General features: G+C 47.2%; 1 protein-coding gene across 3 annotated transcripts in view; it reads right to left on the bottom strand.

The window, feature by feature from the left end:
* EWSR1 (EWS RNA binding protein 1) overlaps positions 1-26741 on the bottom strand; it is a 135320-nt gene that overhangs the window by 74303 nt on the left and 34276 nt on the right. For all 3 annotated transcript variants that reach the window (XM_029572070.1, XM_029572071.1, XM_029572073.1), the window contains exon 5: positions 10544-10730. In XM_029572070.1, the coding sequence (XP_029427930.1) occupies positions 10544-10730 (187 nt within the window). The remainder of the gene's footprint in view (positions 1-10543; positions 10731-26741) is intronic.

The following is a 26741-nucleotide window of genomic DNA, read 5'->3' as shown; positions in this document are numbered from 1 at the left end:
TGATGGCGAAGCGGGGAGCGTAAATGTTTGGCCCCTCGAAGAAACAGAGCCACATCCGGATGTAATGCCAAAGGTACTCCCTGAATCTTACCTCGTAGACAACCGAGCACCGCCACCCGAGTGAACTACACGACAAACCTTTTGCAATTCTGGCTTAAAGGAAACACAGAATGTAGGAGAGCGATGCTCGAGTGGGATTTATCTCACATTCAACGCATTAGGCTTCAAAGACTTTCCACACTCTGACATAAGTCAGGGACGTAGAGGGTTTGTGAGAGCGCAATAACGTAGCTACCACGGCGTCAGAATAGCCTTTACTCTGGGGAGCGCGGAGGACGGTCAGAGAGCTGAGAGGCATCCGTTTTCACTGCAGGAGTGCAGCCAGAGACTTACTATTCTCTCGAGAAAGTGGTGAGAAGCGAGCCCAGACCGAGTGGGCGGACCCAGGCTGTGACGTCATTGTCGGGCGCCACCCGGACACTATAAGATCGTGGGCCCTGCGGCGACTGACTGGGGAGCGCGGAGGACGGTCAGAGAGCTGAGAGGCATCCGTTTTCGCTGCAGGAGTGCAGCCAGAGACTTACTATTCTCTCGAGAACGTGGTGAGAAGCGAGCCCAGACCGAGTGGGCGGACCCAGGCTGTGACGTCATTGTCGGGCGCCACCCGGACACTATAAGATCGTGGGACCTGTGGCGCGCAGCCAAAGCCGCGCGCCAAAGGGGCGCGCCCCTGGTAAAAATTTTCGTTGTGAGATAATTATGGGTAGAAAACGTAAGTCCAAAAATTTTTCTTCATCTCCCATATCAGCGGTGCCAAGAACGACAGGACCCATGGACTCCCATATATTTCGTATTGGGGAGTCCATTGTAGAGGACGTGATAGAAGGAAATTCCCAACTGGGGATATCCTTAAGTCCTAGGCCCTTACAACCTCATATACAGCCTAGAAGGGATGATACTCCTGAGGCTATTGGAGGTATAAATCCCTTGGGAAGCTCACCTCCTATTGAATCTAAGGGGGTGACAGTACCAAGTGGAAATATACAGTTGCGAGGTAATAATGCGAATGGGGGGAACTTGGCTGTTAATCCAACAGTCAAATGTCCTGCTATAATTTTTAATGTAAGTGATGAGGGTTTAGAAAATGAGGTAGAACCTGAAAGTGTTACACTTTTGGATCTATGGAGGTTAACAACCAAAATAGACAAGAAATTGTCTAGTTCTGTTTCTAAGGTCCATACTTTCTCTGTGGAAACCAGGGAAAAGTTTGTGGAGTTAGAAGATAGAACTAATAAAATTGAAACTTTGATTGGAAATTTGAACCCCACAGTTACTAATATTCCAGCATTAGTGGCATCATCCATTAAAGATAATATCATCCTACATAATAGAATAGAATTATTAGAAAATGAGTTACGATCTTGTAATTTGCGGTTGTTAAACTTTCCGAGAACTAGGTTATTGTCATCCTTTGAATTATATAAAAAATATGTAGTTGAGATCTTGTCTTATGATTCCACACAGATTCCTTTACTTTCAAAGATGTACTATATTCCAAAAGGTAAAACACTACAGACACAAGAAGGGGGAATTGACGTTTTGGAAAGTCCTGGGGTCTCTACCTTTTTAGAAGACTCTATGGACAATATCTTGTCTAGAGCAACTTTACTAATTTCTTTTTCCTTGAGACAAGAGAAAGACCTATTCTTCGCAAAATATTTTCAATTTAAAGAACAGAATTTTTGTGGCCAGAAGATTCAGGTCTTTCCTGATGTTTCGCGTGCTACACAAGCGCGTAGAAAGCAGTTCTTGTCTCATAAGCAATCAGTGTTAGATTTAGGAGCGAGTTTTTATTTGAAATTCCCCTGTAAGTGTCATATAGTGTATCGTAATAATAAGTTTGTGTTTAATGATCCGCTACATTTAGAGCGGTTTCTTAGGGATAAGACATCAGTAGAAATACCGGCTGTATAAATAATGGTTGAAATTAGAATATATCAGTTTATATGACCTTACTCCCACTCTCCCTAGATGTGGGCTAGATACCCTGAAAATGAGTGATAAATAATAATGTGTGTATATTTTTTTTGTTTTTGCTTTCTGGAATTCCTGAATATATTCATTTGTACAAAATGTTATATTTCAATAAAAATATAAATTCAAAAAAAAGAATAGCCTTTACTCTTTCACCGCCTCTCAAAAGCCATGCCGCTAGACAAAAGTGATCCACCTCTTCCAAACAGCTGGGGCCTTGATGCAGCAGAGCCGAGGACTCCCGAAAACTGAGTGGCTCCACGGTCATCAGATTGAGCAGGTCCGCAAACCAGGGACGCCTCGGCCACTCTGGAGCAACCAGAACCACCTCAGACAGATGGAGCTCAATACGCCGAATCACCTTGCCTATCAGAGGCCAGGGAGGAAACACGTACAAGACGTAGTTGGCCAAGGAAGTACCAGAGCATAGACTCCTTCGGATCCTGTTTCTCTGCGGCAACTGATGAAGCACGGGGCCTTAAAAGTGGTCATCAGGTCCATGCTTGGCCTGCCCCACGAGTCACATATGAGCTGGAAGGCCTCATTGGAAAACTCCCATTCCCTGGGATCGAGACGCTGACTGAGGAAGTCTGCCTGCACGTTGTTCACTCCGGCTATGTGGGATGCCGCAATGCTTACGAGGTGCTGCTCCGCCCAGCTTATCAACTGTTGTCTCCCCGCTGCCTCTGGCCGGCTCTTGGTTCCCCCTTGGCGACTGCATAGACTACAGTGGTTGTATTGTCGGACCACACTCTGACTGACTTCTGCCGAAGTAGTGGAAGGAAGGCCTGTAAGGCTAGCCTCACTGCCCTGGTCTCTAAACGGTTGACTGACCATTGAAATTCCTCTTGGGATCACTGCCCCTGAACTGATTGCCCCAGGCAAACTGCCCCTCAACCTGAGAGGCTGGCGTCCGTAGTGAGCACTGTCCAGTCTGGCATCACCAAGGGAACTCCGCGTTCCAAATGCTCCGAGACAAGCCACCAGTCGAGGCTGCATCTCGCTGAATCCATAAGCGGAAGAGGCAGATGAAACTGTTCGGAAACCGGATTCCACCGAGACAACAACGCTGATTGTAAGGGACGCATATGGGCAAAGGCCCAGGGCACCAACTCCAGTGTGGACGTCATGGATCCCAGGACTCGCCAAGTAATCCCACACCCTGGGACCCGTTTGGAGAGTAAGTCACGCACTTGAGCCTGCAACTTGAGCAAGCGCTCTGTAGTGAGGAACACACTTCTCTGCTCTGTGTCGAACAGGGCTCCCAGAAACTCCAAGGATTGAGAGGGATGGAGATATTAGGAACTTGTCCTGAGGGTGCTGTACAAAATCTAAAGCATAACCTTGACTTATCACGGTGAGGACCCACTGGTCCGACATCAACTTGGTCCATTCCTCAAAAAAAAAGTAATAGCCTGCCCCCCACTACCGGTACAGAGGAATGGACTGGCAGTATCTCATTGCGAGGACTTAACTCCAGAGGTTTGCAGGGGGTTTCCGGGTCTGCCGAAACAAGTTGAGCCTTAGATGAGACATCCACTGCCCAGTTCCGTAATCACAGAAGCTGGCGCGCAGATACTGCGGAGAACATGGACCTAGCTGACGTCAGCAGCAGATCATACAGCGCTTCAGAGCTATAAGTGATTACCGCCTCCAGACGACCCACCTGAAGAGCCTCACCCTCCAAGAGGCCGGCACTGGCCTGGAGCTGATGCCCCCAAGGCCCGTACACAGACCAAAGTTGCTGCACATCACCGTTTGCACTCCCAGCGCTGAAACCTCAAAAATCTTCTTGAGTTGACGCTCCAGTTTTCAGTCCTGCAGATTCTTCAGGTCAGTCGCCCCTGTGACTGGAATGGTGGTTTTCTTGGTGACGGCAGACACTCCTGCATCCACCTTGGGAACCCAAAGGAGCTCCAAAGCCTCCTCCAGCAGAGGATATAGCTTGTCCATAGCTTTACTAACCTTCAACCCCAAATCTGGGGTATCCCATTCCCGGAACAGGTCCGTAGCCGAAAAATGGAAAGGAAAAGAAGCAGTAGGACCCCTGAGGGCCAACAACACTGGGTCCATAGCTCCTATACGAGCCTCTGCAGGTGGAGCTTCCAAACCTAGTTCCCCCAGAATGGCTGGAATAAGTGGACTCAACTCCTCTTTCTTAAAGAGGCAAACCACTTTTGGGTCATCGCCTTCCATAACTTGAGACCCCCGGTCTAAGTCCTATTGAGAGTCTGTGTCCCCATCAGCCCCCAGGGGCTTGGGCTGCGTATCTTGATCATCCTGTGACATGGAGTCGGAGTGCGTCCCAGTCGGTACAGACTGTAAGGACCTCTTGTTAGCCTGAGGCTCAGACCTCCCTTTTGACCCAGAGAGCTTCTGCCGCTTGCTGCGCTGAGGCTGCAAAGCGATCTTCTCAGCAGGCTGCTTTTTCCCTGCCTTTATAGCCTTGTAAAGGAGTGACACAAACTCAGAGAAAGGAGGAATCCGAAGAGGAATCAGTAGCCCCCTCAGGGCCATCCTCAGTGATAGGTGAACCTGGGCCTGCTGACATACTCCCCCCGGGGGAGGGGGGGGGGGGGGGGGAGGGGGAGGAAATTGCTGCGGAGACAGCAAGGGTGGTAAGAACTCCTCCCCCATCGCGGCCTGTGTGGCCTCCTGAAATGAACCTAAAATGGCCTCTGCTCCTGTGCTTAGTGGGAACAGATCAGCTGGGGCTGTGTGAACCGTCTGTAGCCGTGTGGGAGGTCTGGGAACACGAATTCGGCTGTCCCGGGGCAAAACAGAGGGTCCTTCACCTCCAGGTAAACAGTCAGAGCAGAGGCCCTCTCTCGATAAGACACGTGCGCTGAGCCGCACACGCGGCACAACGATCCCTGGGGAATTTTGCTGTGGCAAAAACTGACAGGAAAAAATGCGGCGAAAAATAATTTTAAAAAACGGTGGCGCAGCTAACCTGGGAAAGGCAGACAAGCACAGGAGAGTCGGCACGGCAAAGTAACAGCGGCAACAGCTCCTGTTGGGGTGAGTGAGCTGGGCTCCCCGGTATCACCCCAAGGTTGCTTAACACGGGTATAGCGTCCTCAACCCTTACCAGCAACTGTCTCAGACCAGGGGGGGATGGCCCCTCAGGACCTAACAACCCCCTGGGAGAATGAAGGCTTCTCTCTCGTGCAGATTTCCTTTTTCCTTTAAACCTAGAGAAAATTTAAAGGAACATAACTCTTCTTAAACTCTAAGTACGAGTACCCTGGTCTCTATTACTATTTTTGTTTTTTTTATAAGTAAGCAATCAGAAAAAAGACTGGATTTTGCACCTCCACCACCTGCTGGAGACAAATACTGATGGACTGTGGGTGGCACCTTTGTATATATGGCAAGGTTGTTTAAAACTTCTGTCTCCATCTGCTGGAGGGGAGGCAAAACCCAGGTGCCTGGACTGATCCGGGTACTTACAGGGAAGTGGATGCGATAGCTTCCAACCACCTAGCAGTAGTGGCCTTAGAGGCCCGCTGCCCTCTTCTGCTACCACTCCAGAGGACAAAAAGGTGATCCAACAATTTACAGCTGTTGGTGACCGCCAGGTATCATAGCAGAGCATGAACATCCAGATGTCAACTCTGTGGCATAAGATGAACCGGTCTCAAGGTCCATAAAAGCCGGAAGGTCCACTGATTGGTTCAAATGGAATGTGGAAACCACCTACGGCAAGAAGAAAGGGACAGTCCGCAAGGAAACCCCCGAATCTGAAATCCGAAGAAAGGGAACCCTAGAGGGTGCCAACGTGAGTGCTGGAGTGGCCACATGTGTACTCTCGCCCACAGTACTATTTCCAGGGTTGATGCCATGAGACTGAGGACCTGAGTTAGTCCCACACCTTGGGGGGCATTGTGTTAGATGTACTTGGTCCAGTTTCCTCCTCAAGGGAAGGAGGAAGATCTTTGTCCTGCTTGGTGTCAAATTGGGCCCCAAGGTATTTTAATGTCTGGAGGACTTGAGACTGTTCTTGTTCATGTTCACAACCCAACCGAGATCCTGCAGGAGGGACCTGACCCTGCTGGTCACCTGAAGGCTCTCTTCCAATGACTTCGCCCGGATCAGCCAGTCATCCAAGTAAGGGTGCATCTGGATTTATTTATTTATTTAGGGATTTTATATACCGATTTTCTTGATACAGATCAAATCAACTCGGTTTACATAGAACGATAGTACATTAACAGTAACTAGTCAAACCTCAAAAGAGGAGACAGATTAGGAGCAGAAGGTAAAAGTTACATAATAACAAGGGTGAATAACTAGGTGAATAACTAGGAGTTCTAGGAGTTCTCTTAGATATACAACTTAGCTTCAAATCCCACATCAAATCACTCCTAAAAGGGGGCTTCTATAAACTCCAAACCCTCAAAAAACTTAAGCCTCTCCTCCACGCACATGACTTCCGTACCGTTATGCAAACCACTATACTATCAAAACTTGACTATTGCAACTCACTGCTAATAGGCCTTCCAGCTTCCACAATCAAACCCCTCCAAATCTTACAAAATGCCATGGCTCGCATCCTTACAAACTCAAGAAAGACTGATCATATTACTCCCATATTACAAAACCTCCACTGGCTACCAATCACCTATCGCTCTCAATACAAAACACTTACTATCATACATAACACGCTATATAAAAATAACTCCCCCTGGATCGAAGATATGCCACACTTCCACCAGGCCAACCGTCCTACCAGAAACTCCCTTGCGGGCACCCTCCACACCCCTTCACTCAAAATTGCTCACCTCACAAACACCAGAGCGAGAGCCTTCTCCATCGCCGGCCCCACCCTTTGGAACTCCCTCCCCACCGAGCTCCGACTAGAACCTTCACTTAATCAATTCAAAAAAGGAATCAAGACCTGGTTATTTAAACAGGCCTATCCCAACGCCTCTCAACCCTAGCATTTGACTTCTCCTCAACACTCATTATTTCCCTCTCCCTAGTACAGTGTCCCCCCGCCCCCCTACACACCCTCCCTCCCTCACCACCCCATCCATTTTATGGCTTCCTGATATTCAGTCACCACCTCTCCTTCCCATCGCCACCACCTGCCCCCTTGTACAGTTCCTACCCCACCCCGCCTCCCCTATGCGCTTCATCCCCCACCCCGCGCTACCCCCCACTCTGTCGCCTCTTGTATATAATTAATTTATGTCCAACCTGGTTAACCACATGTAATCTCATTTAATAACTGTGGCGCCCGTTGGCTCTACAGTAAAGTTGTCACCTTTTAACTTCCTATCCTTCCTCCATCTATCATTGTAATTTCCTTTCTCAGTTGTCTGTAAACCGACATGATGTTTTTTTTACGAATGCCGGTATATAAAAGTTATAAATAAATAAATAAATAAATAAATTGGAAATGAAGAGACAGATAATCAAAGTAGAGAGATATAACAGAGAGAAGAGGGTTGAAGCCAACCTCAGGAGAATAACTCTAGCATTATAACATGATTATATGACATTCTGCTAGTTATTGAAGTACAGCTGATTGAATAATATCTTAGTAGAATATAGTCTAGGAGACAGGAAAGGCTCTACCGAAAAGCCAAGTCTTCAGTTTCTTTTTAAAATTTATGAGGCAGGTTTCCTGTCGGAGGTCTGGATCAGCTTCATTCCTCAGTGCCGCCGCCATGACCACCATAATTTGAGAATGCTCTGGGGGCAGTTGCCAGGCTGAAGGGTAACGCCTGGAACTGATAATGTTGGCCCAGTACCACAAAGTGTAGAAAACGCTGGTGGTCTTGACTGGCTGGAATATTGAGGTAGGTCTCAGAGAGGTCCACGGAGGTTAGGAACTCTCCCGGTTGCACTGCCATTATGACACAGCAGAGCATTTCCATGTGGAAGTGAATTATCCACAGACGACTGTTGACGCTAATGGGTCAGTAAGAGCCCTCTTTCTTGGGCATGATGAAATAGATGGAATAACGCTTCAAATTTACTTGGGGTGTAGGTACCGGAGTTATAGCCCTCAGACTAAGGAGCCTTATCAGTGTGGATTCCACTGCCAGTTTCTTGTGCTGAGAGTGGCAAGGTGACATCATGAACCTGTCCCCAAGGGATGTTGTGGAATTCGAATGCATAACCTTCTCATATGATGTCCCATTTGTCTAACGTGATATCGATCCACCGCTGATAGAGGAAGAGTCTTGCCCCTATATCTCCTCTTCCTGAGGATGGGTAGGCCCAACTTCATCTGGAAGTTTGGGTCGAACCTGAGCCAGAACCTGTTCCTCTTTTTGGTTGTCTGTTCTTTAAGGACTGAGGCCTTCCCGAGAGCCCGAGCTGCTTGAAATGACTAGTTCTTTACACACCTAGTTTATTATTTTACATTGTTACCATACTATGATGGCACACGAGTAATTTGTAATCTATACCACCCATATTTCTCTTTATCGTGCCCTTCTGTAAACTGTTGTGATGGTATTTAACTTAACGACGGTATAGAAAATTTTTTAAATAAATAGTTTCAGTAGGGCTGGAAGCACTGGAAGCCCCTGGCCTGACCCTTCATGGGTGAGGGGCACTGTGACCTCTTTCTTATCTTCCGGTCACCTGGGCACTGGAGATTCACCCCACTTACTGGCAGGCTTCTCCAATTTGCTTCCCAATAGGAGAGATCCCTTAAAGGACATCTTTGTGAGGTTTAGAATTTGCATCCGCTGACCAGTTTCGCAACCATAGCTGTCTTCTGGCCACCACCACTGAGGCTACTCCTCTGGCCGAGGTACGCACTAGATCCAAGCTTGTGTCCGCCAGGGGCCTCCCTCACAGTGTAGACATAAGCAGTATTCCAGATCAGACTGTGCGGCCCTAATGTGGCAGGCCGCGCAAAGGGAGTGTCGTCTGAGCTTCTTTGCTGTCAGGGCCATAACCTCTGTAGCTTGTGAGTTTAGCTGATTAATGCATCTTGAGCATGCACAGACTCGCTTCAGCACGCATACGTCAAAGCGGCCGGTCCTGCGTGTACTTATGCATGGTTATGCTAGCAGTTGTGCATGTAGCTATTTGCATGTTAGGCACACAGAAGGCCAGCCCGAATCGTGTGTACCAACAGCAGGAGGGGGAAGATGGCAGCGCGCTGGATCACCACTTGGAGTCCACCGAGCCTGAAGCAGGGCCTTGCCCAGTGATGGCAAACGCCAGCCCTCGAGTGCCACAAACAGGCCAGGTTTTCAGGATATCCACAATGAATATGCATGAGGTAGATTTGCATTCAATGGCAGCAGTGCATGCAAATTTCTCTCATGCATATTAGTTGTAGATATCCTGAAAACCTGGCCTGTTTGTGGCACTCCAGGACTGGAGTTCGCCATCACTGGTCTAGCCTATCAGGTGGCTTCTCAACTTGCTCAGAAACCCCCCTTCCCTCGCCCGAACGGGATCAGGAATGATATCAGTATGGCGTGCCGAGCAAGGAGACTGGAGGAAAGACTTACCGAAGTCCTTCCACATCTCTGGTTTGGAGGAGTTCTCTGCTTACCTGGTGGTCTCAGTGCTTTCTAGCCGAGTACAGAGACAGTCTCCAGCTGCAGGATGAGAGGGCTTAGGCCTTCAGCGCCACGCTCTGCTTCTGCACCCGCTGCCTTTCAGCAGGTTCAGCAGCAAAGTCCACGCCGGGAGCCAGCTACCAGACCAAGGCACACCTCTAAGGGATCTCGGAAATCACCTCAGGAATTCTCAATTGGGGGAGGGACCCTTAGGTATCACTGCAGAAGAGCGGGGCTTGATCTTTTCAGTTTGAAGATAAAATTTCTCCTTTGGCTTAGTGCTGCAATCCTGCTAGACACTGCTGCTGGTGTAAGGATAGCATCTACATCTGCTAGGAGATATATACTCTTGCAGTGACCTCAGCCATTCAGTTGTATCTAGGGTGCATCAGCTTTGAAACCTGACAGTCTCCATCTGCTAGCAGGGGAACACATAACCCATTGGTCCTGAGTCCATCTGACTACATGCTAGGAAATGTACTTTTCTACAAGCATTCCTTTGTGGTAGTTGTCTCCAAGTCAAACACCTACCCTTTAACTTTCCAGACATGCATAAAGATTCATCTCCCATAGCTTGCCCCAATGTGCAGAAATAGCAAAGCTGTTGTGTCACTTAACAGTAAAACTGCAACTATAGGATGCAGACATTGCACACAAGACCTTTTTGTTACATGGGGCTGGTACTATGGAATGGTTTACATCAGGATTTGTATGTGGGGGCAGACATTAAGGTATTCAAGAAGAATGTGAAAACATTTTAATGAAGCTTTTACATTTATTGGACTTTTGTTTACTGTTTTTTACATATAGTTTGTAACTTGTATTTTATGAATGTTAATTGTAATCTGCTTTGAACCATTTGCAGGAATATGCAGAATCTGTAACAATGTGTGTAAATATATATTTAAGTAAAACTGCTTCAAATAAAAACATCTTGAGGCAAGATTAATAACTACACAGAATGAAAATGTTACCTTGCAGGAGCAGTGGTTGCTGGCTGCTGTCCATAGGTAGGATATGCAGGCTGGGTAGCATAGGCAGTCTGCGCTGGATAAGTAGCCTGGCTAGTTGTGGTGGTAGCTGCAGTTGTATCATACGCACTAGTGCCATATCCCTGAATAGGCTGACTGTAAGCCTGAGGAGCTGTAGGGGCAGTATAACCTGGAACAAAGCCCATATTTAGACTGTCAATACACCAATGCCTTCTGACTGGTTTAAGGCAGATTAAATTACCATTTCATTAGAAGCATATGAAAGACTGATTTGTCCATGTGCAAAACTCAAAATCTAGCACTGTAACTGTATAAATGTACACAATTATCCTTCATTCCAGTAAAAAGCTGCACTCAGGTGGAACCAGCTGGGTAATTCACTGAAATGTTTTAGTTTGCAGACAGCATCAACTGCAGCTTCAACAAAAGGCATATTAAGCAAAACTCCTAGCTTTTGCAGACATGTTGCTCCAGTATTCAACAGAGTATTTAGATCTTTGTTCTCAGATTGTATAATCTGATCTTCATTTGGAATGATGGTATATAAAATGCCTAAATATATACATTTACCAGATAATCTCAACTCAGACGCTACTGCAGATCAGTTAATACCAAATATTTATTTGAGCTGGAGAACTGATAAATTAGTAAACTCAAAAAGTCTTGGTTTAAAGGCAACTATTTGCTGTACCATGTCAGTCCTTGTCCTCTTATTTGAATGAAGTGTAACAGCAAGAGTAAACATTAACCATGTGTGGTTTAAAGAAAACCAATCTTCCAGTTTTAGGAACATCAATATTGGCTCAATTTGATATCAGACATAGGATTACTAAAAAATGCAGTGTGGGCCACTTACTGCAGCATTTAGAAAAGTGTGGGATGAACTATTAGTTTGTGGTAAAACTTCTATTGGTGTTACAAATAATCTTTGCTGGATAAGGAGAAGTGTAGTCTTTCCTATTCATTTCCTTTTCTTGAATCCTGTTACACCAATCCACCCAACCAGCAGATGGAGACAAAATACCTTTTAGAAATAGCATTGCTATTTAGGATGGTGCAGAGCTGGGAAAGTCCTTGTAACAAAGCAATGGAAGCAGACCAAAAATCCGCCCCCCCCCCCCCCAAAAAAAATCCACCTGAGGGGAAAAAAAAAAAAAAAAAAAAAAGGATCCTTCATGAAAAAAATCCCATCTCTGAGACCTCACCAGGATAGAGACAGAGACTGCAAAACCTTGTGCTTTCATTACAAGGAATAAGGGAAAATCTTCTGCACAAACCCAATATTTCAGATTGGACTAGTGTTGGACTAATCTAGTGAGATTCAAGGAAATTAAACAAGCAAAACTAAGTTTTACTTCCTTATCCTGCACCAAAGCCAACATGTGGGAAGAAGCTAGAGCTGCTCTGAATGCCTGCCCCAAGGGCTGCATCTTTCTTGTGCTGTACAGCCAGACTATCATTTAGTGAAGGAAATGTAGAGATCACCCTACAAATATCTTTTGGCATAAAGGCCACAGCCTTCTTTCAAGGGGAAGCCTGAACTAATTTGATGAACTTTCAGCAATTAAGCTAAGATCATATTTTTAATCCACCTGGATAACAAAGACTTGAAAACCGCCTCACCTTTAAAAGAGCCTCTATAAAAGCACCACCACCCTGCTGGTCTTGCAAAAAGAATTTGTGATTTTTTTTTTATGACACGAACATCCAATATACAGAGAGCTATCCTTGCTACAACATTCTCCTTTCAAGCATGCCAGAAAAGAAATCCTCCAATTTAGAACAAACACTAAAATGACTTTAAGTAAAGATGGACTTGGTTGCAGAGAAACCAAATCTGCAATGAATACAATCAAAAACTCCACCTTATCTAGGCTGGTGCCACCTACAGTCTGGCAGTATTACTTAATGTCAAAGCAGAATAGATCACATAAAAACACCAACTAACTATATACAGAAAAACTAACACCTCCACCGGCTCAATAAACCCCCAAATGGGAACAGAACCTGTGCCATCTATAACTGAAAATACTGAATATACCTGTGAATGAAAACGGAAACTCACAGTACGGCTTCTCCCCATTCCTATCAAAACCAATGGGCGGGACTCTGGACTGATCCGTGGTACTACAGGAACAAAAATTCAGGTAAAAACCAATTTTCTTTTTCCTATATGTATCTGGATCAGTCCAGACTCCTGGGATGTACCAGAGCTTACCTTACTTGGGATGGGATCCGGAGAGGCCTGCTCTGAGCACTCCTTCCCCAAATCCAGCGTTTCCTGGAGCCTTAACATCCAGACGATAACGTCTAGCAAAGGTATATAAAGACTTCCATGTAGCCACCCTACAAATCTCTTCTGTAGAAATTTGTTGGCATTCCACTCAAGATGCGGCATGAGAGCGTGTAGAATGAGCGCGGAGACCCACCAGTAGACCTTCCTTGCACTAGATATGCCGAATGTATGGTCTCCTTCAACCAACGAGCAATGGTAGACTTGGAAGCAGCCTTACCTCCTCTAGGTCCACTCCAAAGGACGAAGAGATGGTCTGAAACCCGGAACGCGTTGATCACTTCCAGGTAGCGCAACAGCGTCCGTCGTACATCCAATTTTCATAGCTTCTTAGACAACGGATCTGAGCTGTCCAAATCCAAAAACGATGGAAGTTCTACCGTCTGATTTACATGGAAAGAAAAAGCAACCTTAGGAAGAAAGGAGGGTACCGTGCGTAGCGATACTCCCGACTCAGATATCCTCAAAAAGGGCGCTCGACAAGACAGGGCTTGAAGCTTGGAAATCCGCCTTGCCGAGACGATAGCCACTAAAAACACAACCTTCAAAGTTAAATCTTTCAAGGTGATCTTGCGAAAAGGCTCAAAGGGAGCACCGCACATTCAGATTCCAGGAGGGGCAAGGCTGCCGAAATGGCGGACATAAATGCTTTGCCCCCTTAAGGAACCGCACCACAGCTGAGTGAGCCGCCAAAGGCGCACCCTGAATCCGATCACGTAAGGAACCCAGTGTTGCTATCTGTACCCGTAAGGAACTACACGAGAGGCCCTTAACCAAACCGTCCTGAAGAAAATGCAAGATATCCAAAATGGACGCCCAAGTAAGGCACCATGACTCAAATACCTTCCAGACCCGCACATTAAGATGATGTAGATGCTTTGCGGGACCGTAGAAGAGTGGTTACCACCGCATCCGAATATCCTTTGGACTTCAGCCTTTGCCTCTCAAAAGTCATGCGCTAGACAAAAGCGTTCGACCTGGTCGAAACAAACAGGACCCTGATGTAGAAGATCCGGCACATACTGAAATCGAATGGGTTCCTCCACTGTCAGATTTAGCAGTTCCGTAAACCATGGACGACGTGGCCATTCGGTAGCGACGAGCACCACTTCTATTGAGTAACTCTATTCGACGTAAGACCCTGCCGATAAGGGGCCACGGAGGGAACACATACTGTAAGCCATCCGTCGGCCAAGGCAGTACTAGGGCGTCCACGTCCTCCGCTCCTGTCTCCCTGCGACGAGCGAAGAAATGAGGAGCTTTAGCATTCTTGAATGTCGCCATCAGGTCCAGGGTCCCCCACTGTGCACAAATGAGTCAAAACGCGTCCTCCGCGAGCTCCTACTCCCCGGGGTCCAGACGATTGCGACTGAGAAAATCTGCATGAATATTCTTTATCCTGGCAATGTGGGAGGCCACTATGCTGCACAAATGCTTCTCCGCCCATGCTATCAAGTGGGCGGAGACGCCAGTCAACCAGTGGCTTCGGACGCCACTGGTTGACTCTTGTTTCCCCCTGTCGATTGATGTAAGCCACCGTGGTCGCATTGTCAGAGAACTGACGGACTTGCCGCGGACTAGCGGAAGAAACACCTGTAGAGCCAGGCGAACCGCTCTGGTCTTCAGACGATTGATGGACCAAGAAGCCTCCTGCGGGGACCACTGGCCCTGTACGGACTTTCGCAGACAAACCGCTCCCCAACCGGACAAGCTGGCATCCGTGGTGACCACTGACTAGGATGGAACCACCAATGGCACTCCACAGCTTAAGTTGCTCTGACCAACCACCAATCCATGCTGTCCCGAGCTGACTGTATCAGAGGCAATGGCAGATGAAATTGTTCTGACACCGGGTTCCATCAGGAGAGCAACGCTGACTGCAACGATCGCATATGAGCGAAGGCCAAGGGAACCAATTCCAACGTCAAAATCATTGACCCCAACACCTGTAGATAATCTCACACTATCGGTACCGGTTTGGATAACAATTTTAGAACTTGACCCTGTAACTTGAACATTCGTTCCTGTGTGAGTGACACCGTTCCCCAACGAGTGTCTAACAAGGCTCCCAAAAACTCCAGAGATTGCAAAGGTACCAGCCGATTTTTGGAGGCATTGACTATCCAACTGAGTGTGCGCAACAATTGGAGCACCCGCTGAACTGCCTCTTGACAGAGTGCCTCCGACTTGGCGCGAATCAGCCAATCGACCAGATACGGGTGTACCAGGAAACTTTCTCTGCGAAGCTGCGCTGCTACCACTACCATAATTTTGGTGAAAGTTCGAGGTGCGGTCGCAAGGCCAAACAGGAGTGCCTGAAACTGGTAATGCTGACCCAGCACGAAGAACCTTAGAAATTGCTGGTGATCTGCCCAGATTCCTATGTGGAGATACGCTTCCATAAGATCCAGGGAGGCCAGAAATTCCCCGTCTTACTGAAGTGATCACGGATCACAAGGTCTCCATACGAAAACGAGGTATCCGCAGACATCTGTTGACCCTCTTCAGATCGAAAATGGGACGAAAGGTTCCTTCCTTTTTTGGTACCACGAAGTAAATGGAATAACGGTCCCTGCGGACTTCGTAGGGTAGAAGTGAAACAATCGCGCTGAGTTCTCGAAGACGGCCCAGTGTTGCTCGTACTGCCCGGTGCTTGTCTGAAAACCCGCAGGGCGATACCACAAAACACTGGCGCAGCCGGCATATAAAATCTAACACATAGCTGTGTCTTATCACATCTAGGACCCACTGATCCGATGTGATTCTGGTCCATTCCTCGTAAAACCGGCTCAATCTGCCCCTGATCATTGGCACTGAGGAATGGACCGACTGCACATCATTGTGCAGGCTTGCCACCCTACACATTCTGACCGGCCCCCGGCCGACCGAAATGTCGCCCGCGAAAGGATTGAGAGTACTTCCCCGGGAAGTCTGAGGCCACTGACCTCCCCGAAATTGAGAGCAGGAAGTCGGAGCCCCCCTTGATCTTGGTCTGTCCTCTGGCAGCCAATGCACCTTGTTCTCATCCAAGGACTCATTCAGATCCTCCAATTCCTTGCCAAACAGCTTGCCCTTAAATGGCAACGAACCCAACCGGGCTTTAGACGACACGTCCACAGACCAATGGCGGAGCCACAACAAGCGTCGCGCCAAAACAGCAGAAACCATAGATCTAGCCAAGGTGCAAAGCAGATCATAGAAGGCGTCTGCACCAGAGGCAATCACTGCTTCTAAGCGCCCCGCCTGACGCGCCTCCTCCGGGGAAAGCGATTCGGTGGCTAATAACTGTTGTGCCCACTGAAGACCTGCGCAGAAGGAGAAATTACTGCAAACAGCTGCACAAATCTCTAGTGCCGAAACCTCAAAGATCCATTTGAGATGTATCTCCAGCTTACGGTCCTGCAAATCCTTAAGTGCTGTTCCCCCAGTCACCAGGATGGTGGTCTTCTTTGTGACCGCCACCACAGCCGAATCTCTTAGGAACCCTCAACAGCTCCAATGCATCCTCAGGCAAGGGGTAGAGCTTATCCATCGCTTTAGCCACCTTAAGCCCCAAATCAGGAGTATCCCATTCCTTAAAAAGTAAATCCGAAGTGGAGAAATGCAATGGGAAAGCAGAAGGAGGACCCCGAAGACCCAATACCCCCTCAGGGACCCTGCGCTGGGGCGATAATCGCGGTGGGAGATTGTCCTCCCCCCCCCCCCCAAGGAGACAAAATGGCGGCCGCTCCCGCCGAAACTGGACTCGTGGTGTCCAAAATGGTGCCCGTTCCCGAGCCCTTCCCAGCAGCCAGCTTGCCCCCAGTAGCCCCGGCGCGCGATCGTGTCCTGCCCTGAGCCCTGTCTGGGGCCGAAGACGCACCTTCGCCGCCCGAGAGTCAAGAAGAGCACAGTATCACGAGACAGCCGTGCCTGCGCGGCACCGCAGGCCCCCCGATGCAGCATGCCCCAGCAACGGCGAGTACCACAAGAGAGATAAAACCACCCTCCTGCGGCGGCAAAAATCGGCACTTGACCCCCCCCCCCCCCCAGGAAGGAAGAAGAAAAGGGTACAGTAAATAAAACTACAACCCGACCATTCAAAACGCATGATGATTATTTTTATTTATTTTTTTTAATAGCTGCCGATCACCTCGGGTCCTGGGCCAACTGGGGAGAGTGAGCCGGGATCCCTGGTGTCACCCCCAGTGAAGACGGTACTTTGGCAAATGGGGATTCTCCACACTTCAGTGGCCTCTGAAACCAGGGAGGATGGTCCCCTCAGAACCTTGAAACCCCCTGGGAGGCTTGAGATCAGACCTGCAGGCAAGCCACTGCGGTCCTTTCCTAGCCTCTTTTTTTTTTTTTTTAAAACACTAACACCTAATCAACTAGGCCCCAGCACAGACTGTAGGTTTTGCACCCCCTCCACCTGCTAGGAGACAGAAAAATACTGCCAGACTGTAGGTGGCCCCAGCCTAGATAAGGCAGAGTTTTTGTTTGTAAACTTCTGTCTCCATCTGCTAGAGGTGGGGACAAAACCCAGGAGTCTGCACTGATGCGGGTACGTACAGGGAACCTGGCAATTATCCAAACACCAAGAAGATCCCATGCCATTGTTGGAGCGTTCTTGATGCCTTGGGGAGTTTATTCTTGCTGCTGCTATGCTACTCAGTGCCTTGGAGAACTCTTGCCATTCGATTGCCACTTTACAGTGCCTTAGGTTGTTCATGCCCCTTTTGGTGCCACTTTGCCACAATCTTGGTGCCTTGGAGTTCTCTCCCCCTTTCTGATTTACCCAAAAGGGAAACCTCAATCCTGAAGCTCAAAATAAGTTGCACTGCTTGCCCCATTGACTTTAATGGAAAACAAAAAACATAGTATGAACAATTTTTCGTTTTTAGTCTGAAACGAATAAAGCGAATAGGGGCAACCTACGGAACAAATAAGTGAACCAAAATGAAAAATGTAGCCTCTGCACATCCCTAGCTCTTACTCCTGCTGTCAGTTAACATTCTTCCCATTCCTTCTTGGTCAAATGTTCCTATTTCCAATATTATTACATGTGTATTGAGTATTTCTCCTGGCTGTATTCCACCTCCCAAAGTCATTTGGGTTTACACAAACTGCACTTTGGTGTTACAGTTGGCGATACCAAAAGTAGCAGGCAGAATTAACACAGTAAAATCCTATACTGGTGTACTTACACAAAGCTCAAGTGTCTTTAGAGATTTTGCAGTTACCACAATTTAAATCCACAGCAGTGTTATTCTTGACTTTTTTCTGTAAATTGATTAGTAATGTAAAAATACTGTAATGTTTAGCTGATATGGAGTATTACTCCTAGCTATGTACTTCTGAAGTCTTAACCCAGAAACACTGTAAAAAAACAATATCTTGAGCCTTAAAACTCAAAACATCAGCCCAAGTTACAAAGCCACAAACTCCACAGAAGTACAGTTCTGCTGCAATTCAGTTGAAACAGGAAAATTGGTTCTTACCCGCTAATTTTCATTTGTGTAATACCGCAGATCAGTCCAGACAAGTGGCTTATGCATCCCTTCCAGCAGAGAACAAAACCTTGAGGCACTGCTATATAACCGAGTGCCACCTGTAGTCCCTCAGTATTGAACTGTACCCAAGCCAAGGAGTCAGATACAAAACCCCATCTAGGGCGAACAGGTAAAGCAGGGCTGGAACCCCCTGTCCTGGAGCCTTCGTCATGTCCATACACACAAAAACTCTTCCATCTTTATTACATCGACTACCAGTATCACGGGAATGAAAATTAGCAGGTAAGAACCAATTTTCCTTTCCTGTACATACCCAGATCAGTCCAGACAAGCGAGATGTACCCAAGCACTTCTAAATTGGGTGGGAACCTAAAAAAAACTGTGCGCACGACCTGCTGTAAGTGTACGTCCAAACGGTAATGTCTGGTGAAAGTGTGAAGCGAAGATCACACCAACACTCTGCAAATCACCTGGGGAGAAAGCAATTGACACTGCCAAAGAAGCTGTTTGCGCCCTAGTAGCATGTGCTTTCAGCCCCTCTGGAACCTTATGACCCTTACAAATATACGCAGAGCAGATAGCATCCCTAAGCCACCGTACAATCCGTGGCCTTCGAGGCCTTATAACCTTTCTTTGCTCCTCCAAACACAAAGATTATCTAAGCGCCAAAAATCCGGCATATATCCAAAAGATGCAGTTCTCTCTTCTGAGGGGAATCCCTGGACTACTCTGGGAAGGCTGGGAGATCTACCGTCTGATTAACATGGAAAGAGGACACCACCTTCTGTAAAAAGGAGGAAACTATTCACAATGTTACCCCATCATTAGAAATATGCAGAAAAGGGTACCTCCACAACAGAGCCTATAACTCTGAAATCCACCTTGCCGAACAAATTGCCACCAGAAGCACTATTTTCAATGCCAGGTCCTTCAATGTCTCCCTTCTCAAGGCTCAAACAGTGCCCCCACAGAGAACCTGAAGAACCAAACAGAGGCTCCAACCCAGTCAGACAATTTCTGAACTGGCAGTCACAAATGTTTAACTCCTTTTAGAAACCAAACCATAGCATGATGGGAGGCTAACCACCTCCCTTGCACCTTGCCCCTAAGGGAACCCAAAGCAAAATACCTGTACGTGAAGCGAGTTATAAACCAAGCCCTTAGACCAGGGATGGCGAAATCCAGTCCTCAAGAGCCACAAACAGACCACATTTCAGGATATCCACAAAGCATATGCATGAGAAAAATCTGCATGCACTGCCTCCATTGGATGCAAATCTCTCATGCATGCTCATTGTGGATATCTTGAAAACCTGGCCTGTTTGCGGCCCTCGAGGACTGGAGTTCATCATCTCTGCCTTAGACAACCCCTCCTGCAAAAACGATAAAATCTGAGGCACATCCACAGATAGGGGGATCTAGCCGGTGGTGCAGAGACCAGGACTCAAAGACCCTCCAAACTCTGGCATACGCTAGAGGTTGAACATCTCCGTGCCTGGAGAAGAGTGGAAGTCACCTGCTCCGAATAGCACTTCAGACGCAAGCACCTCCTCTCAAAAGCCAAGCCGCAAGACAAAAGTGATCCTCCCGATCTGAAAATATGGGTCCCTGTCGCAGTAAGCAGGGCACATGGGCCAGTCTGAGGGGTGAGATATACAAGATTGTCGATGTGGCCACTGACGCCACCAGCACCAATGATCCCAGATGCTATGTGCCACAGGACGCGTCCGATGAGGGGCCACGGGGGAAACATGTACAACAGATCCCTGTCAGCCAAAGATACGCCAAGGCATCCTGGCCTACCATGTTGGCCTCTCTTCTGCAACTGAAAAACCTTGCCGCTTTGGTTTGGCCCATGACACTATAAGAGCCAACTGAGGCACCCCCCCTCTGGCACAGATGCAATCCCAAGTTTCGGGGACAACTCCCATTCCCCCGGGTCCAACTGCTGCCTGCTGAGGAAATCCGCCTGCACATTGTCCGCACCTGTAACATGAGACACCGCTATCCCCGCGAGATGGAGCTCTGCCCAGACAAACAACTGTCAAGCTTCCAGTACCACCGCATGGCTCGTCACCTCTTGGCGGTTGATGTATGCCACTGATGTGGCATTGTCCGAAAAAACCTGGACCATCCTGCCTTTGATCCAGGGAAGAAATTCCTCTAACGCCCAAACCGCCCTCATTTCCAGACGATTGATAGACAAAGTCCTCTCCTCCGCTGTCCAAAGGCCCTGGGCTGACCACCCCAAGCACACTGCATCCCAACCTCGAAGACTAGGGTCTGTGGTCACTATCACCCAGTTTAGAAGCTCCAGATCCACACCCTTTTCCCGGATGGGATGCAATAGCAACCAAGAGACTGGATCTGGACTCTTGCAGGAGAGGTAAAGGCAGATGATACTCCTCTGACACGAGATTCCACCTGGATAATAGTGTTCTCTGCAACAATCTCATGTGCGTGAATGCCCATGGAACAAAATCCAACGTGGAAGACGGACTCCAGAACCTGTAAATAGTCCCAGACTGTTGGCACTAAAAGTCAAAGCAGACGAGACACCTGTGCCTGCAATTTGGTCACCCTGTCAAAGGTCAAAGACACCCTGCCCCACTGGGTATTGAAGAGCACCCCCAGATACTCCGATGACTGGGAAGGGACCAATTGACCCTACGCCACATTTATCACCCAACCCAGCAACTGCAAGGTGTCCATAACTCGCTAGATAGGCTTCTGGCGCTCCTCCGTCTTTGCACAAAATCAGCCAGTAGTCCAAATACGGATGGACTAACACTCCTCTGTGAAGGCCTACTGCCACCACTACCATCACCTTTGTGAAGGTCCAAGGTGCTGGGGCCAGCCCAAATGGGAGAGCCCGAAATTGGAAGTGCTGGCCCACCATCTTGAAACAGAAAACTGATGATCCCGACAAATAGGAATACGGATACACACCTCCATCAGGTCCAACAGCACCAAGAACTCTCCTCTGCAGACCACCGCCATTACTGTTAACATCTCCATCCGAAAACATGGCACCCTTAGGGCCCTGTTTACTTTCTGCAAGCCGAGGATGGGCAGATTCCTTCTTGGGCACCACAAAATAAATGGAGTACCATCTTTGCCCCTGTTCCTCCCTTGGAGCAAGCACAATCGCGTTGAGGCACAACAGCCTCTGCAGAATCCCCTGCATTGCCTCTTGCTTGTTCCGGGAGATGATGTGGGACTGCAAAAAGGCTTACCTAAAAGGGTGAGAAAATTCTAGTGTAGCCATTTCAGACCACTTCTAACACCCAGTGGTCTGAGATAATCTTGGTCCACTCCTTGTAAAGGCTGGATAATTTGCCCCCTACCACTTCTATATAAGAATGGGCCTTGCTGTCTTCACCAGCCCCCTTGGCCAGCACCATCCCTGTCAGTTCTGGGCTCCTGGAAAGGACTGCCAATGTCCTACTGACTGCTTAGCCCCTGCCCCTGATGCAGGCTTGCCGGACTGGAATCTATGTGACTCCCAAAACCGGGACAGAGGTGCAAACACCAATCTTCAGGCAGCTTTTTCCCTTGGACTCTCCCAAAGTCTTCATCAGCTGATCCAAATCCTTCCCAAACAGGAGCTTTCCCTTAAAAAGGATGCACAGCTATGCCTTGAACCATAAGTCCACGTACCAATTTCACAAAAACATGTGAGCTGCTATTGCAAGACCATGCTCCTGGCTGAAATGCAGACCAAGGCATAAAGCACATCTGTGACATAAGTCACTCCAGCCTCCAAGCACACTGGCTGCAAACAATTCTCATCCCTGGAGAAGCTTGCTCTATCTTCTGGACCCAGCACAGACAAGCTCTCTGCATCATGCTACCAAAAACTGCAGCCCAGAGACTCAAGGCAGACACTTCAAATAAATGCTTCAATTGAATTTCCAACATGCGGTCTTGCACATCCCTCAAAGCAGCATCCCCTGCCACTGGGATGGTAAGTCTTCTTGCTGACCACTGAAGCTGCCTCATCCACCTTCAGTACCCACAGAAGCGAAAGGTCTCCTCTGTCAGGGGATAAAGCTTAGTCACTGCCCTCCTGACCCACTTCCAAGGAGTCCCATTACCAATTCACCAACTTGCAAATCATCTTCGGCAAGGGAAAGGCACCAGAGGCCCCCGCAGACTGTCCAGGACACATTATCAGACTCCTAATTCCTGCAAAATCTGTGGAATCAGGGGACAATTCCTCATTTTTAAACAAGCGGATACCCAAGGGTCATCACCCTCCAACACCAGGAACTCATCCTGGTCCTGATCATCCTTTTTTGCATCTGGGTCCACATTCAGGGTTGCATCCGCATCTGGTTTGGCGCACTGCAAATTGAGGGGATCCCCAGCATACTATCAGAGTCCTCCCCAACAGTGATCCAGAGGAAGTCAGTCCCCTGGCCAAGCGAGGATGAACACCAGCCAAAGGATTCCAACCCACCGGTCACCCTGCTCCACCTGAGCAATGGTCCATGAAGGAGCCTAACACCTCAGGGAACCTTCGAAAACTTGGAAATTACTTCTCAATTTAAATTTGGTCCGACTGCAGTTTGCAACCTCTACCATCCTGCTGGAGACAGAACTACTGAGGGACTGCAGGTGGCACTCTTGGTTATGTAGCAGTGCCTCAAGCTTTTGTTCTCTGCCTCCATCTGCTGGTAGGGATGCATAACCCACTTGTCTGGACTGATCTGGGTATGTACAGGAACCCAGGTTTAACATACCCATGCACCCTGGACTCAAATACATGGTAGTTTGCTATATTCAACAGTACAACTGTAAAGTGTTAGATGCAGTTTACATTCCTAATGGAATCAACTTAAATAAAACCCCAAAATTTCAGGGGACGTTTTCAATGTTCTACTATTAGTAGACATATCAATTAGAAATCCATTGAGCTCGTATGTGGCATGCAGGGTGATAGCTGAATACCTGGACAAGTCTAATCATGCTGTTTACCCTTTAGTAAATGCAGGACAATAGAGTTGGCTATTATTCGTCTGAAATACTTTAATTAGCACCTAATATGGCCTTACAACAGCAATACAAAACAAGGATGGCACACCCAGACATGGGACTCAAATGTCTAACAAAAGTCTGGAAGTAGCATTCATTGGCAATTTTTGCACCTGGCTATATGCAAATTTTATGTAATTAACTTTAACACATCTAAAGGGTTAACAGAAGATCAGATAGAATGAAAATGGCATTTGCCCATGCAAGAGTGAGCAAAGAGTCAAACCTGTACTGGTCCCTTCTACTGTGGGAAGCAGGAACAAGAAGTAGAGGGGACACCATAAGAGAGGGAAAAACTGACTTTCAAACAAATGAAAAAACACCTATACACTATTACAGGGGTCCTCAACCCAGTTCTTTGACACATCTAGCCAATCATTTTCAGGAAATCTATAATCTATAATGAATATGCATGAGCTAGATCTACATACAATAGAAGTGCATGCAAATCTATCCATACAGATTTACTGGTGATATCCTGAAACTATAACTGGCTAGGTGTGTCCTGTAGACTGAATCAAGAACCACTGCATTCTTAATATACTCTGTCCCAAAAACCATTAAACCAAACGTTTTTGATGCAGCAGTTTCTTCTTGCTCTTTTGATCCAATCTGAACCAAAGTTGGGGTCTGGCACCATGAGCCTTCATTTGCAGCTATCTAGGGATTCTCACCCCTCCCCCATTTTATATTTTGCTCTCAACCCACCTTACCCAGTCACTGTAACAAACCTTGGCTGGGGGTCATATACGAACTTCCTTATGGAACCCTGCAATCATGGGTCCTAAATCCAGCCACTAGATGTCACTTTTGCACAGCAACTCCTCCCTTGCAGCATCCTAAGCCTGGAAATACTAAACCAGGAATCAAAGCCAAATCCCTCTGCTTGATACTGTGCATGCAACATTGCCACTGAGCCAGCCCCATCCCCACATGATAACTCATTCCATGTTAAAAATGTGCCTTGTGAATTAGGTGTCTGCTAGATATAGAATGTTTGCAGCAATATAAGAAAGCAGAAAATGTCTTTCCACATAAGGAAGTTAGAAAATACTAAGTTGGTGTTCCCTGCTAGTCTAATTTGTTGAATTTACCTTCACATCTGTTTAAATAGAAATAAAGAGGAGCCAACAACATTAGACTTCATTCAACCATTAACCGAATACTAATCTTAACAATCCTTTAAAATAGGAGTGGGCAAACTACGGCCCTCGGGCCAAAACAAGCCAGTCACTGACTTCTATCTGGCCCGCTAAACATTTAAAAAAATTCACATTAAATGTGGCCTGTGATGTTTGCCAAGTGCCAACATCAGCAAAGGCTCATGCAGTCCCCTTTGAATGTCATGCTGAATAGCGCAAAACCGGGTCCAGGCCTTTCATGATCAAGCTGGCACTCAAAAGGGGGGAGGAGGTAAGCACGCGGCCAAACACTTTTCCCTCCAAGACAGTAGGTGAGCGTCTGTGCCACGCAACTTCCTGAATAAAGATGCAATTGACTTGCTGGAAGACTTACAGCAAACCAGTCGCACGGCACAGACACTCACCTGCCAGCGAGGAGAGGCCCAGTACTGCTGTGAGGTGTGGTAAGTAAGAGGGCACTAAGACAGAAGGAAGAAACAAATGTTCAGGATGGTGAATGAAATGGAAGGGACATGAATGAGTAGGAAGGAGAGGGTGAATGAGAGGGAGGTGGTGAATGTCAGGGAGAGGAATGAGCGAGTGGCTAGAAACAGTGGGAAGGGGGCGAGAATGAGAAACAAGAGGGTGAGTAGGAAAGGTGGTGAGTGAGATGGAAGATAAGGGGATTGAGTGACAGACAGAAGGAGAGTGAATGACTGAAGGTGAGAAAGGAAACGAGAAGACGAGTGGGTAGAAGGGTGCATGAGTGCATGTGTGATTGAACATATGCATATATGAGAAAGGAGAAAGTTTGTGTACCCTCCAATCCAAGTCTACAATCTCAGAAAGACTGGAAATGAAAAATTTCCAGGTATGGAGGGGGACAGGGGAATTTTTTTTTTATCTTTACTAGTATGTTTGATGTGTCTGCTGTTTTGAAATATTTGATTTTGGGGAAATGTTTAGAGTTTGCTTTTATCCTTATTCTTAATTAGGTGTTCTATTTTTCATCTGTGTTTTTTTTGTTTTTAGTATGATTTCCTCAATTACGACTGATTTATATTTCTTGACTTGAGGAATGGTGATATTTCTATTTTTCATTTATTGCATTGCATAAGTCCAGCTTTTAGTGGTTTCCAGTCCAGTTTTGTGTCTGCACCTTACTATTTATACTTTTTGGCCTGCATTTGTGACCAAGGTGAAGTAGCTTGCTAGCTGAGAAAACACATTTTAACTGTGGGTTGAAAGTTTTTCTGATTTTGGTAGAGGCTGGGATCCTCAACTGAAGGGGCTCCTTGGATGTAAAACTGATGGAGCTTAAGCCTGCTGGATACTAAAATGCCTGCAGCAAATGGTAATTTGACTGCTGTGTCAAGAACCCATCATGCCATGCCATGCCCTCCGGCCCTCATTGCACTCAATAACTTGTCCTGTGGCCCGAGGACAAAGAAGTTTGCCCACCTCTGCTTTAAAGCATATAGGCCAAATCCTGTAAAGAGGAAAACTGGTTCTTGCACTAATTTTTGTTCCTGGTATACCACACATCAATCCAGACAAGTGTGTTTTATATCCCTACAAGCAGATGGAGGCAGAGAATAAACACTTTTCAGTCACAGCTGTATAACAGAGTGCCACCTGCAGTCCCTCAGTATTGACCTGTATCACATAAATGTAGGGGGGGGGGGGGGGGAGACTCTTTCCCCTTCTAGGGAGAACAGAGAACCAAGGAGTCCCCCTGAACTGGAGCTCTTGCACCCAAAGGAGGAACTGAAAAACCACTTGCCTCTATTGATTGAAAATATATATATATATACATTGAATTCGACTAATCACAACTACAACAGTCTTTTGGTATTAAGAGGGCAGGCCTCTGGATTGATCTGTGGGATTCCAGGAAAGAAAATTAGCAGATAACAGATTTTCTTTTCCTGTTCATACTCCAGATCAATCCAGACAAGTGGGATGAACTCAAGCTCCCCTACATTGGGCTCGCAATACCCTCACCAAATGCATCTTCCTGTGCTCGAACATCCAATCAGTAATGTCTGGTGAAAGTGCAAAGCAAAGACCATGTTGCAGCACTACATATCCCCTTAGGTAGAGGATCATCTTATGTAAATGACTGCCTTAAAATCACGTTATTGCTTGTTACTTGCATGCTGTTTTTCTTTGTATTCTCCCATATTTTCTGCCCCCTTGGTATAGGTTTCTTTAAGGGGAATTGCAATAGTTCTGTA

Source organism: Rhinatrema bivittatum, chromosome 11 (genome assembly GCF_901001135.1).
Source record: "Rhinatrema bivittatum chromosome 11, aRhiBiv1.1, whole genome shotgun sequence".
NCBI lineage: Eukaryota > Metazoa > Chordata > Amphibia > Gymnophiona > Rhinatrematidae > Rhinatrema > Rhinatrema bivittatum.
This window is presented reverse-complemented; position numbering and strand designations above follow the sequence as displayed.